This window comes from Hemitrygon akajei, chromosome 4 (assembly GCF_048418815.1).
Source record: "Hemitrygon akajei chromosome 4, sHemAka1.3, whole genome shotgun sequence".
Lineage (NCBI taxonomy): Eukaryota > Metazoa > Chordata > Chondrichthyes > Myliobatiformes > Dasyatidae > Hemitrygon > Hemitrygon akajei.
The window spans coordinates 152,838,695-152,852,906 of record NC_133127.1 but is presented as its reverse complement, the minus strand read 5'-3'; the positions used below and the strand labels follow the sequence as shown (position 1 = coordinate 152,852,906).

The 14,212-nt window shown below is 40.4% G+C and overlaps 1 protein-coding gene across 1 annotated transcript in view; it reads right to left on the bottom strand.

The window, feature by feature from the left end:
* Positions 1-14,212, bottom strand: part of LOC140726031 (uncharacterized) — a 56,253-nt gene that overhangs the window by 19,109 nt on the left and 22,932 nt on the right. The window contains exon 5 of the mRNA XM_073041927.1: positions 24-4,527. Within this exon, the coding sequence (XP_072898028.1) occupies positions 24-4,527 (4,504 nt within the window). The remainder of the gene's footprint in view (positions 1-23; positions 4,528-14,212) is intronic.

The following is a 14,212-nucleotide window of genomic DNA, read 5'->3' as shown; positions in this document are numbered from 1 at the left end:
ATTATTTTTGTTGAAGTTAGAGATTATAATTGAAGGGAGCACTGTATCTCTGTCTACTTCTACATTATCTGCTAGGAAATTGATCCTATTATTCTCAAGTCCTTTTAAATGAGATTGCAGGTCAATAGATTTAAGTACATTTTCTTTAGCTTTGTCATTGCAGCATGTCTCAAAAGTTTTCACTTTATTGTTCAGCTCAGTGATTTTAATCATTAATAGTTTTCTTACTTGCTCAAGGTTATCAATTAAAACTCGAAATGCCGTGACTTCATTCAACAGTTGAGTGATTGTATGTTGGAAGTAATTATTCTGATTTGCTAACACCTTGCACTTGTTTTTCATATAAACTGTCAGTTTATTAGAGGGGCATTGCTCAACATCTAGTCTTTCTATGTGTTGAGTCTCCTTTAATTCAAGCATATTTTTCTCTCTCTTAGGCTTTTCCACAATTTCCTGTATTATTTCGCTATTGTTCTGTAGTTCCTTTGTTGCCTCTAACTGTTGAATATTTTGTAAATTTAGGATTTTGCTTTCATTCTTTACTCTGGGTGGCTGAACATATGACTGCAAATATCTTCTGCCCTCCAGGTAATGTTGTCCAGTGTAATTTGAGCTTGTTATGTTACAGTTAAGGTGCCCAGAATCCATTGATACTAATTTGCTGTTCTGAGCTTCTGAGTTACAAATATTACTGTTCTGAATCTCTTCTCTGAATTTAGTATCAGTCTCCTGAAGATTAGAACTATTATATGTCAGACTATTCATCTTTTCCTGAAGTTGTTGTATTTTTATATCACCTTCCTTTATTTCATTTGTGAGATTAACACACGTCCTGCAGTATATCTGCTGGTTTTTAAGTAGAATTTTAAACTTTAAAAGAGACTCTATGAGGTGCTCTTTTTCTACTCTATATTTTTCAGTAAATTTTTTAGTCTCCTCTGTGTCTTTTGCTTCACGTTGCACTTCAATAATTTCACACATCTTTTCTTCTGGCTCAGCAATTTTAGCTTGAAGTTTACTGAAGCAATGCTTCTCTTCAAGATCACTGTCCATTTCATCCTCTGTGAGCTGCAGTAACAATTCATCTACATCAATTGCTAAAGTTATACTACTACCCAACAGATCACCAACCATATTTTCTACCTGGCATTTCTGATTTTTAAGTAACTGAAATTTGTAGTTCATTTGGCTTTGTAATTCACAATAATTTTCCTGTTCCAAAGAAAGAATATCCTCTTTCTCAATTAGAATATTTTCTGACAACTTCTTACTTTCATGATTTTTAATATACATTCTAAAATCTTTATTCTTTTTCTGGAGATCTTTAACTTTGCTTTTAAGTTGATTATTTTCTGCATCCTTTTGTATCTCCATTTGAACAGAAGGTCCACTACAATTAAATTCATTTCTTGAAGTTTTTTTCTCCAATTCTTCTAATACATTTATATGGTCAAAGAGTTGCTCGTTTTCACTTTGCATGGGATCAATAATAATCTGTAATTCACTTTCGATTTGTTGTTGCATTTCTGTCACCTTTTTCGTCAGTTCAGAAACCATGACTGTTAACAAGTATTTTTCTTCCGTAAGATCCTCAATGTATGCATTAAGTTGTTTATTAAACTCCATCAGTTCATTGGGCATTTTCAGCATAGGAGAATTTTTAAAGACATCCAATGTTGATTGGTTAAGCATATCTGATGTTTCACTTCCCGTGCAAAATAGAATCTTATCAGCAAATGATACACTTATTTCAGGGTTTAAAAGATCTACCACTGACCTTGATTTTTCAACAGCAACATGCACCTCACAGTCTTTATCCGACTTGTCCACCAGTTCCTTTATTATGGCCTCTGGGCAACTGTTTCTATCGTGATCTATTGTTTTCTCTTCACTTTTTATTTGAGAACCATTCTCATCAAAGGGAATAATTCTTTCTGCAAGTTTCATCTTTGGTTTGTCCATTCTATTCCCAGGAAGTTCCTGGACCCCTTCAAAATCCAGCATGCTTCTTGAGAGTTTAACATTACTTGGCTGCTTTGTTTCATATGGTCTGCTGCTAGAAGATTTTGCATGCAACTGGTCATCGTGCTGGACTTTGATATTTAACTTCCCTGATTGTAACCTAGACTGCAGTTCAGAAACTGTGGCATGTAGGTGAGCTTTCTCTTGGTCATGCATCTTAACTGTTTCTTTAAGATCTGTATTTTCTGTAACCATTTCTGATAATGTACATTGTAGATGTTCAACTTGGTTCATATATTTCTGCCACTGATAGATTAAGTTGACTTCTTTTTCACTGAATTTTACCTGTTCCTCTATGAGAATGTTTTCCAGTGCATCAAGTTTGATACCCAGCACTGCATTACGTTCCAGTGACCACTTTATTGTTTTTTCAAGTTTCAGATTATTGCTCAGGAGGTCTTTTAGTGAAGTCTGCAATTTTTTAATTTCATAGTTAGCTGCTTGTTGCTGAATGTGGATTTGAGCCTCCGCTTTATTTGAGAAGGATTTTTCCTCGGCAAGTCTTTCATCAAGTTCAAATATCTTTTGTTTCAGGTGTGCTTTCTCATCTTCATATTTCTCTAGTGCATGTTTATGCTCCTTCAGCTGTTGAATGATTTCTTCAAGAGTGCCTTCTTCTGAATTCACCAAGCCATCTTTGTGTAACTGCATCTTAATAATTTTAACCTCTAGATCAAAAAATAATGACTGAAGATGTTTGGTTTCCATCCCAATGTTCTTAATGGAGAGCTCAATGTCTGTACTCAACTTTATTACTTTAAGGATTGCATGAATAAGAGAGTTTTCTGAGGAGGTTGGTAACCTAGTACAAGAAGATTCTGACATGGCTTCAAGCATTGGCATGCAGACCATTCTCTCATTGTAACTTTCTTTGCCCTGACAAAACACTGGGACACATTGATTTTCTGCTTTTCTGATAACTGTCATAGAAATTTTATCTTGTAATTCTAAAACACTTAGGCTACATTGCTGGCTATATTTTTGTAGTTCAGTTGTTAATTGATGAAGTGAGTTGATCCTTCTGTGTAGTTTCAAAATGTTATCCTGAGCCTCCGAAACATGTTGCTGGTGGTCTGAGATTGACACTTGAAGTTTTTCCTTCATGGTACCAGTGATGCTTAATATACCTAGAACTGTCTGCATCTCTGATGAAGAAGTTTTAAACTGATATTCGCTTTCCCTAGCTTCTGCAGTTCTAATTTGGGGTCTTGTATATTCTTGCAACTCAACATTAGCAATTCGATGATGACTTAAATTTTGCTGCACTTGCAAAAGATATTCTTCCAAAGTGTTATTTTTCTCTGCAAATTCTCTGATTTTGTTGTTTAATTCTGTGTTCCTTCCCAGCAGGTCTGTGACAAGGAATTGTAGCTTTTTGTTTTGCAAGTCAACACCTTCTAATTTTAGTGCTTTACTTTGCAGTTCTGCAATGGTTGCTAACAGTTGTTTTTTATAGCCCTGTAGGTCACTATGATTTTTCTGTAGAGCAACATTTTCACTTTGAAGTTTGATGATAGTGTTTATATATTCATCACTTTTGTTCTGAAGATCACGGACCTTGTATTGGAGTATTTGATTGTCTGATTTATTCACTTCCAGCTGATAAACCCTTCCTTTTAATGTTGAAAGGGAAATTTCAAGCCAGTGTTTACTTTTTTGAAGTTGTGAAATTTTGACCTGCAGCTCCCTGTTCTTAAACTGCAGCTTCAAGTTTTCTTTTTTCATATCTTGCAGCTCCGAAACAGCGCAAAGTTGTACACAGTGGGAAATAGTTGCCTGCAGTTTGGCAGCATTTCTTTGTAGTCCAGGTATCATCTTTTCAAATTGGGATCTTTTCTCATCGAGTTTTGAGATGATAGCTTGCATTTGTTTAATCCCTTTCTGTAATATTCCCATAACATACTGAAATTGACTGGCAGTATCCTGCATTTGTGAACATAACATTTCTTGCCGACTTTGCTTTTTATCTAAGTCCATGCTCATAGCTTTCAGATGATTACTTTGATCATGTAATTTTAAACTCCTGAGATGATGTTCCTGACCTTCATTTCCAGCGTCTGCCTTATTACAAAGCTTATCCTCAACAGATGCATCCGTGGGGTGAACATGACTCTGGAGCTCCACAATAATAGGGTGAATTTGTTCATGTTTCAAATGCAATTTAGAAATCATCCATTGTAACTTGCTGTTATCTTCTTTTACCTCATCTACTGCAGTCTGCAGATTGACAATTAATTCTTGCACTCTGGACATTTGGCACCAATATGTGTAATCATTCTGAATCCGATCTGCGGCTGTAGGTTGCTTTTTTGCATTCCTTTCTAGAAGGTTGATGTTCTTAGTTTGGAAATCATGCAGTTGAGCATCCATATCCACATTAGTTGGAGACAATTGGTCATTTACACACTGAAACTCTTCAGTAGAGGTCTGCAAGTGTTCATTGTTCTGGTGTGCTTCAAAGATTTCTGCTTGCCTTGTGCTTGTCCTCAGATGTTGATCTTGGAACTAAATGGATAATAACATAAAACAGCAAAATTTGTGGATAGGGTAGTGCACAGAATAATGCTCTTATTAGTGGCTTCTGAGCAAATAAGGCTGTCCTTTTCAGCCTGCTTTGTGACCCCTGTATTTATGATATGAAGATGTGGGACTCATCTATCTCCCATCTTCACCCCTCCCTGTTTTGTAAACATTGGATGCTTTAAAAATAGAATGTGGCAAATTGTAATTTGATCCGATCATATTGTTCTTTTATATCCTTTATATTGATTGTGACAATCGAAATATTTAAAATACATTTAAAAGATAACCTTTGTCTTCAGGGACATAATTCTCACAGCAGAAAAGGAAGAGGAGGAGGAGGAGAAAGAAAAAGAAGAGAAAGTAGGAAGTAATAAGACCATAAGATATAGGAGCAGAAGTAGGCCATTTGGCCCATCGAGTCTGTTCTGCCATTCAATCATGGGCTGACCCAATTCTTCCAGTCATCTCTACTCCCCTAATTTATACACACTGTTTCTGGACAGGTTGCCAGTGTTTGGCTTATTAAACAGAGCTTCACATTCATTACCAGTAATCATCTTGCCCTTCTATCATTGATGATCACAGCATTTGCTTAGTCACAATGACAATAAATCACAACAGCCAACATAAAGTCAACATTTCCAAATCAACTATATGATTCTAACAGCTTACAAATATTACAAATAGATCCCTGTATTTCATGAACCTTTGTTTGATTTTGTACTGCAGTGGATAGTTTCCGCAATGTTTCAGCATGGTCTATAGCGGGGTGTCAAACTCATTTTAGGTCACGGGCCGGATTGGGCAAAATGCGACTTCATGCGGGCTGGGTCTGCTGTGCACGTGTGAACGCAGCTCCCACAGCTTTCGTTACCTTCGTTTTTTCAACCTACTCTTATGCGTCTCAAATTTCGTTTCTTATGAAGAAGATTGCCTAGCAAGCATTACTTTTATGATTAGTATTAACTTACAGTCATAGGCTACAAGAAAGTTGTAATGAGAGAGAGAAAAAACAATGCTATTTTGGCTAAGATTGTTTTGGGAGCCACACCCTTTCCATTAATAAACCATTTGAAATCGAACATTAGCAGACACAAATGTAGACCTAACAAAACAAACTGTAAATGTAGGCTACACAACTGCACCTAATTTTTATTAGCCTGCTTCCAGCAACCAAACTCAGACAATGAACACAGTTAGCCTCTAATTTTTATTGAAATGATCACATTTACAATAATCGAAGTCAGAAAATGAATGAATCACAATATTATGACACTCAATATTTCATAATGCATTTTGCTTACATGTCACAGTGCATCGAACAGTGTCACTCATTTTTCACTTGCCGCTTCCAGACACCTGACATCTCTTGGCTTTAACCAGCCTGTCAACATCAGGGACTGGTTTCTGGGCAGTTGTGATTTTCATAATGTCATTTAAATGTCTGTGTGTCAGCTGCAAATGCAGTTTGGATTTGTTAATGTTCATTATGGAGAACACCTGCAAACAGAGATAAGTTGTCCTGAACATGCAAAGGATCTTTGAGGCAAAGTCTGTCATCTTGGGGTACATCAGTTCCAGGCATTGATTGAATGAGTCCAGACCCACAGTCTCAAATTTATATTTCAAAGCCAAGTTACACTGAATTTCAATTAGTTCCATTTGGAGTTCCTCCGGCACATCTGATGCTGCGTTGACGGCAAACGGCGAGCGAAATAGTGAGAATTCCTTCTCGAGCTGAGTGAAGACTTGGAAACAATTCTGAAACTCACTTTTCAGCTGTGATATTTTGTCCTTGTTGTCATTATTCCCATGAGCAACACGCACAGTTTGCAAAGAGGGGAAATGAGCTGGGTTGCTCCAGGATAGTTGCATCTCCCACAGGCCTAATTTAATTTGAAAGGCACGAATGCTGTCGTAGTATTCCATAACAAGTTTGTTGCAGCCTTGCATGTTAACATTAAGCACATTTAAGTGCTCTGTTATATCTACCTAAAATGCAAGCTCATGAAGCCAGTCTGTGTCATCCAGCTCTGCCACTGGCTTCCCTTTCTTGTTCATCAATAGTCCAATTTCTACACGTAATTGAAAAAAAACATTTGAGCACAACCCCTCTGCTCAACCAGCGGACTTCAGTGTGGTAGGGTAGGCCTTGTCCAGTATTACTTTCGGACAGAAGAGTGTCAAATTGCTGATGGTTGAGTCCCTTGGCTCTAATAAAATTAACCGTTTTGATTACCACATCCATGACATTGTCCATTTTCAGGCTCCTGCCTCTTGGTGTATAATACAATGAGAATTGCAGAATTCCTGCTCTGGATTCTCTGTCTGAACTTTCTCTCTGAGTTTTGCAACAACACCTGCCTTTTTCCCAACCATGGACGGTGCGCTATATGTTGCCACGTTGACAGCGTGACTCCAGTCAACCCCCAGTCTGTCCAAGGCCTCGATGAGGCTGGAGAAAACATCGTTCACCGTTGTGTTGTTTGTCATGGGCACCATCTCCACAAAGTCCTTGGTGATGGTCAAAGATGCATCAACACCACGAATAAATATTCCCAATTGAGCTACATTAGTCATGTCAGTGCTCTCATCAATTACAATAGAGAAGGCAATAAATGACTTCACTTTGCCTTTTAGTTGACTGTTCAAATCTCCTGCAAGGTTCCTGATTCTCTCTGCCACAGTATTTCTTGACAAGCTGATATTACCAAAAGCCTGTCTTCTCAGGGCACACCAGCTCAGCCGCCGACAGCATGCATACTTTGATGAATTCCCCCTCTGAGTAATCCTTTGATGCAGCAGCTATTTTGTTGGCAAGAATATAGCTGGCCTTGACAGCTCCATCATGAGTCTCTTGACTTTTGGTGAACACTGATTGCTGATTTTTCAGAGCTGCTTCAAGCTCGTTTACCTTTTGCGTTCTGAGTCGTCCTGCGTACTCGTCATATTTTTCTCCATGTGACGTCTCATAGTGTTGTTTGATATTGTACTCTTTTGCCACAGCCACTGAGCATATCAGACACATAGGTTTGCCGTTGACCTCACAGAAGCAAAAACGATCTTTCCAATTATCATTGAATATCCAACCTTTGATGTCAACTTTTATTTTCTTGGAAAGCATTTTGAACCACAGCAGCAAACAGTCTCAGCCTTGCTACAGGTGTTACTGACCTGAGTACTCTGTGTGTTTATACTATGTCTGACGATGTAAGTGGAGCCCTAGTGGTCTTCAGTGCAGGGTGGTAGGTGCTTATGCACAGTGGGTGGTTAACTGCCACCTATTGTACAGCTGCTGTACAGATACATATTAAGCGGTTGCGAATATACTTCTTTTTTTCCCAAATCATCCCATGGGCCGGATTGGAACCCTTTGGCTCACGGGCCGGTAGTTTGACACCTCTGGTTTATGGAAATTACTAAAGATGGCCTTGGAGGAAGGCTTTGGGCAGCTCAGGTTCGGAAGGTCTCACTATGATCTGGATGACTTTGCTACAGGGAGAGATTGAATCAGCTGGGTTGTTTTCCCTGGAGTGAAGGGGACAGAGATATATAAAATTATAAAAGGCACGGAGATGGTAGATAGTCAAGAGTGTGGACTGGCTGGCTGATAGGTAACAGTGGAGTAGATAAGCGTAAGTGCACAAGTAGACATGTAGTCAGCCTAACAGATGTTGGCAGGTCTATGCCCCTGAGCCACTGCTGCTCTCCTCACGTGGCTTCTACTTAACGAGTTATAGAGTCACAGAGTGCGCAGCACACATCCATTTACACTAATCCCATTTGCCCACATCAGGCCCATATCCTTCCACATTGCTGATTCAAGGGCCTGTCTAAATATCTTTTTTTGTAGCAATTGTATCTGATTTCACTGAGTTCCAAATATCAACCAATCCCTTTGTAATAAACTTTCCCCTGAAAGTCCCGTTAATCTCTATCCTCTCACCTTAAACCTGTGCTTTCTTGTTTTTATACCCCGACCATGGGAAAAGGACTCTGACTATCTATCTTATTATAATTTTGTATACTTCGTTCCCCTTCATCCCAGAGAAAACAAGCACAGCTGATTCAATCTCTTCCCATAATCAAAGTCCTCCAAGTCAAGAAAAATCCCAGTGAATCTCCTCTGCGCTCTCTTGAAAGCAACCATATCCTTCCTACAGTGTGGCCATCGGAACTCCACACAATATTTCACTAGCCTAACCAGTCTCTTGGAAAGATCAGAACATCCCAACTTTTATATTCTGTGTCTTATTCTATGAAGTAGAACTACAGAAAAAAAGGGCTAGAATGTGAAATGCACAAAATGTCCTGAATGGTGCTAAAAGCCAAAAATGTTACCGGTGTGGCAAGTCCTCCATGATGCAAATGACTGTTGGTTCAAAGAAACAGTCTGCAGAAAGTGCCACAGACAAGGTCACAAGGCAGACAAAAAGCTCATCCAAGTGACTTTATTTCTTACATCCTTCACATACATGAGGAGTCAAAATCTTTACGTTATGCTTTCATCTAAATGTGTAATGTGCAATCATAGTAATTTATAATAATTTTTAATAAATAGAACAGTCAATGTAACATAGAGATACACTCAAATCAGCATGAGTTAATCAGTCTGATGGGCTGGTGGAAGGAGCTGTCCCCGGAGCCTGTCGCTCCTGGCTTTTATGCTGCGGTACCGTTTCCCAGATAGTAGCAACTGGAATAAACTATGGTTGGGGTGACTCAGGTCCCCAATGATCCTTCAGGCCCCTTTTTCACACCTGTCTTTGTAAATATCTGAATCATGGGAAGTTCAGAACTACAGATGCACTGGGCTGTCTGCACCACTCTCTGCAGAATCCTGTGATTAAGGGAGAGTCAGGATACTCTCAATTATGCCCCTGTAGAAAGATTTGTGGGTTCATACCAAACTTCTTCAACTGTCTGAGGTGAAAGAGGCGCTGTCGTGCCTTTTTCACCACACAGCTGGTGTGTACAGACCACGTGAGGTCCTCGGTGATGTGGATACCAAGGAACCTAAAGCTGTTTACCCTCTCAACCCCAGATCCATTGATGCCAATAGGGGTTAGCCTGTCTCCATTCCTCCTGTAATCCACAATCAGCTCCTTCGTTTTTGCGACATTGAAGGAGAGGTTGTTTTCTTGACACCACTGTGTCAGAGAGATGACGCCTCCCACAGATCCAATCTGCTCATTAAATTTGCCGACGACGCTCATCATCGTTATGGTTTGAGATTAGGCCAATCAATGTAGCGTTGTCGGCAAATTTAATGAGCAGATTGGAGCTGTGGGTGGCAACGCAGTCATGGGTATACAGGGAGTAAAGGAGGGGACTCAGTACACAGCCCTGAGGGGCTCCTGTATTGAGAGTCACAGGGTTGGAGCTGAGGGAGCTCACTCTTACAACCTGCTGGCGACCTGACAGCAAGCCAAGGATCCAGCTGCACAAGGCAGGGTGAAGGCCAAGGTCTCTGAGTTTCCTGTTGAGCCTGTATGGAATTATGATGTTGAATGCTGAACTGTATTCCAAGAACAGCATTCTCACATAAGCATCCTTCTTCTCCAGATGTGTAAGTATGGTATATAGAGCAGTGTCTTTTGTGTCGAATGTCGATTGATTGTGTCGGTAGGCAAATTATAGGGGGTCCAGTTAGGGTGGTAGCATGCTGCAAATATAGTCCTTGACCAGCCTCTCAAAGCACTTGCTTATTATTGAGAAGAGTATGACAGGACACCAGTCATTCAGGCATGTTATCTTGGTCATTTTTGGTACAGGGATAATGGTGGATAATCTGAAGCAGGAGGGCACTCTACACTGGGAAAGGGAGAGATTAAAAATGTCTGTAAACACACATAACAGTTGTGCTGTGCACGTCTTGAGTACTTGCCCTGGGATGCCGTCCGGTCCAACAGCCTTGCCACTGTCCACTTATTGGAAACATCTGCATACCTCAGCCTCAGAGATGACCAGGTTGCAGGTTGTAGCAGTGGCTTTGCTTGGAGGCTCAGAGTGGCGACATCAAACCGAGCGTAAAAGTGATTGAGCTCATCTGGGAGAGAGGCCGTGATGTTGGCGGCACCACTATGTTTGGCTTTGAAGTCTGCGATGGTATGCACCCCCTGCTACAAGTCATGTGTGCCATTTGTTGTGAATCTTGACTGAATCTCATCCCTGTATTGTTGTTTCACAGCCTTGAAAGCTTTGCGCAGATCGTAGCCACTTTTCTTGAGCTCCTGCTGATTACCAGCAACGTAAGCTCTGTGTCGCATGGTAAATGCTGCTTGCATTGAACTATTGATCCAGGATCTCTGGTTCAGTAAGACCCTGACCAACTTCCAGGGGAGAACATTGTCGACGCACTTCCAGATGAAGCACGTGACTCCATCCATGAACTTGGATGTCTCAAACATAAACTAAGCAAATGCATAAAGTTACTGAATGTAAAACAGAATTAGATAACATAGACATGAGGAAATCTGCAGATGCTGGAAATTCAAGCAACAACACACACAAAATGCTGGTGAAACACAGCAGGCCAGGCAGCATCTATAGGGAGAAGCTGTTGACGTTTCGGGCCGAGACCCTTCAGGACTCGGCCTGAAATGTCGACAGTGCTTCTCCCTATAGATGCTGCCTGGCCTGCTGTGTTCCACCAGCATTTTGTGTGTGTTGTTGTCAGACAACATAGAGTCGGACCAAAGTGAACTGTCATGCCTAGAACTGCATCGTATAACTGAAGCAGATCATAAAATCATCTGGATCACAATAGATGTGTCTGGTGTAAAACTGAAAATGGAGCTGGATACAGGGTCAGCTTTGTCCATAATTCCAGAGGCTGACTACAACTGACTGTTTTCTAAGATACTATTAGAGAAGACCTCAGTGATGCCAGAGACAAACTGAAAGTAAGTGTGACATATGGAGGCCTAACACGGTAGGTAGAGCTTTATGTATTGAAAAGTGGAGGGCCAGCACTTTTTGGCTATGAATGGTTGAGGAAAAATCCAATTAGACTGGTACTCAATCAAAACTCTCGGTGTGGCAACAACAGGCAACTGCAGCCCAAATGGTAGCACCAACCAGAGGCTGTCACAGCTGCTTAATGCTAGTCAGAAGGTTTTTGAGAAGGGAATAAATAAACAGATCGACAACTTGGCCAAAAGCTGTTCAGGATGCCAAAAATTTCAAATGCACCCCCACAAGTACCATTACACCTGTGGCGGTGGCCGTCTTCACCATGGCAAAGAGTACATATTGACTTTGCTGGGCCATTCGTGGACTCCATGTTTCTGATTGCTGTGGATGCTCATTCGAAGTGGCTGGAGGTTATAACAATGAAGTCAACCACCTCAGCAAAGACTGCCTCCACTCTGAAGACTATCTTTGCTTGAAATGGTTTACCAGAACAAATTTTAAGTGACAACAGACTACAATACATGTCAGAAGAATTCCGACTGTTCATGAAGAAAAATGGCATCAGACATTTCAAGTCAGCTCCTCACCACCCAGCAACAAATGGGTTAGCTGAAAGGTTTATCCAAATATTAAAGTGATGGACAAGGAGGACATTTCTGTAGAGCACAAGGTGGACAACTTCCTTTTTGTGTAACAGAACTCTGTTCATGAGACAATGAATCAGACACCTGCAGTGCTGTTCATGAACAGAAATCTGAGATCTCACATAGACCTCCTGAAACCAGGGAAGTGCAGAATAGACAGTTCAGCCACTTACCAAGTTAAATAGCAAGGAGCTTTGAGATTAGACAGGAAGTCCCAGCAAGTAATTACCAAGAAGACAAGTAGCCACCTGGTAGGATATCTACAAGAACTGGACCACTGATGTACACAGTGGATGTTGGAGATCAGACATGGAGATGTCATGTGGACCATTAGATGCTCAACCGAAGAACACACCTGAGCTGAATCCATCCAACAAGATGGACACATTACAGTCACTGGATTTACCTCTCAGTGATGATGTCACTGACAGTAACGTGATACTGGAAACCAAGAACAATGTCTTACACAAGACATCTACCAGACCTGATGCCACTTCACAGGTCCAGAGGCACAATCCTGAAGGAAACAGCATGACCCACAAGACTGAACCTTTTTGAATTGTGAAGTTAGTTATGGACTGTTAGTGTGAAAGCATTTTTTTTTGGAATATGGGTTTATGAAAGGGAAATTGTATGTTTTATACATATACATTTTAATGGTGCATTTATTGAAAGGGGGAAGGAAGTGTAATATATGGATCTATTTCTTTTAGAATAATGACCCCTTCAACTTAGCACTATGTATTAATCTGTTTTCTGTGCATGTGCTGTTGCCTACACATGTGCATCTCTCTCTCTCTCACTGCAATGTGAATATGCCAGTTAAAGCCATCTCCCGTGTGCGTGCCTTTATTTCATTGATATGTAGCTGTGCACAGACACAACAGTAAGCATGCCACCAGCAGGTCTACCTGTGTTGCCACTTTCAGGGAAATATGCACTTGAACTCCAAAGTTCCTCTGTTCATCACTATTCCAGCTTGTACTTCATCAGATGTTGAAGTAACAGCAATGGATGTGAATCCCTCATGTTGGAGATGGCCATTGCCTGGATCTGTGTGATGTGAATAGTACTTCTCACTTATTGGTTCATTACTGAATGGTGACCATGTCCTACCACATGTGGGCACGGATCATTAACTTTGAGATTTCCTTCTCCTGTTAACTGTCTAATTGACCACCCATTTATGCTAGCCTGCAGCAGCAGTGCAGAATTCTGACCTGATCTGCTGTTTGACAGACGCATAGTTCTGTCTATTTCACACTCTCTTTGTTGCTTTGCAAAGAGGTAGCCCTGTGCCACAACTTTTCCATGTTAGCACTTCATTTTAAATTACATTGGGTTTTGTTCCTACTATGCTCTTCTACTTTCCTTTGACTCTTGCACTAATGATAAGTCCAAGAAAACAGGTAGTCCATGAGAACTGCAAATTCTATTTGTAGTCATTGTGGAACACCTACTTTCTTGATTTCATTATGGAAGGCAGAAAGACATGGTCAGGCCTAGGGTACTCTCCTTAGAACTTCTGGAGCAATTGTCTCAAGCTGAGAGGATTGAATACAACCACATCTACCCTCTTTATTCTTAGACATGACTCTATTGAATACAGTATTCCCCTTTGATTCCCATTAGCCTCAGCCTTATCAGAGCTCCTTCATTCTGCACTTCTTCAAAAGCTACTGTGATGTCATGGGGAACACGCTCACTATGGGACTGGAATTCATCTCCTTGGACCGGTGCCGTAATAAGATCTGGAGCTGAGCATACCTGGTGAAGCCCAAAATGAACATCAATAATTATTGGAAAATGCCACTGAGTAATGCTGTCAACACACCTTCAATTACTCTGATAACATTTGAGAGCAAAGTAAGTGGCTGGTAATTATCTGGATTGTATTTGCTTTGCTTTTTGTATACATGACATGCGTAGTGTTGGGTAGATGCTATTATTGTAACAACTGGAACTGGTGTTACAGAGATGGATGAGTTGAGCTGAAAGGTCTATTTCTGTGCTATATATCTGTATCAATTATATGTGAACGTCCATCTTCATTGAAAATGGAAATGATTTAGAAGTTTCATAGTCCTGTTAACTGCTTAATTGTTCAC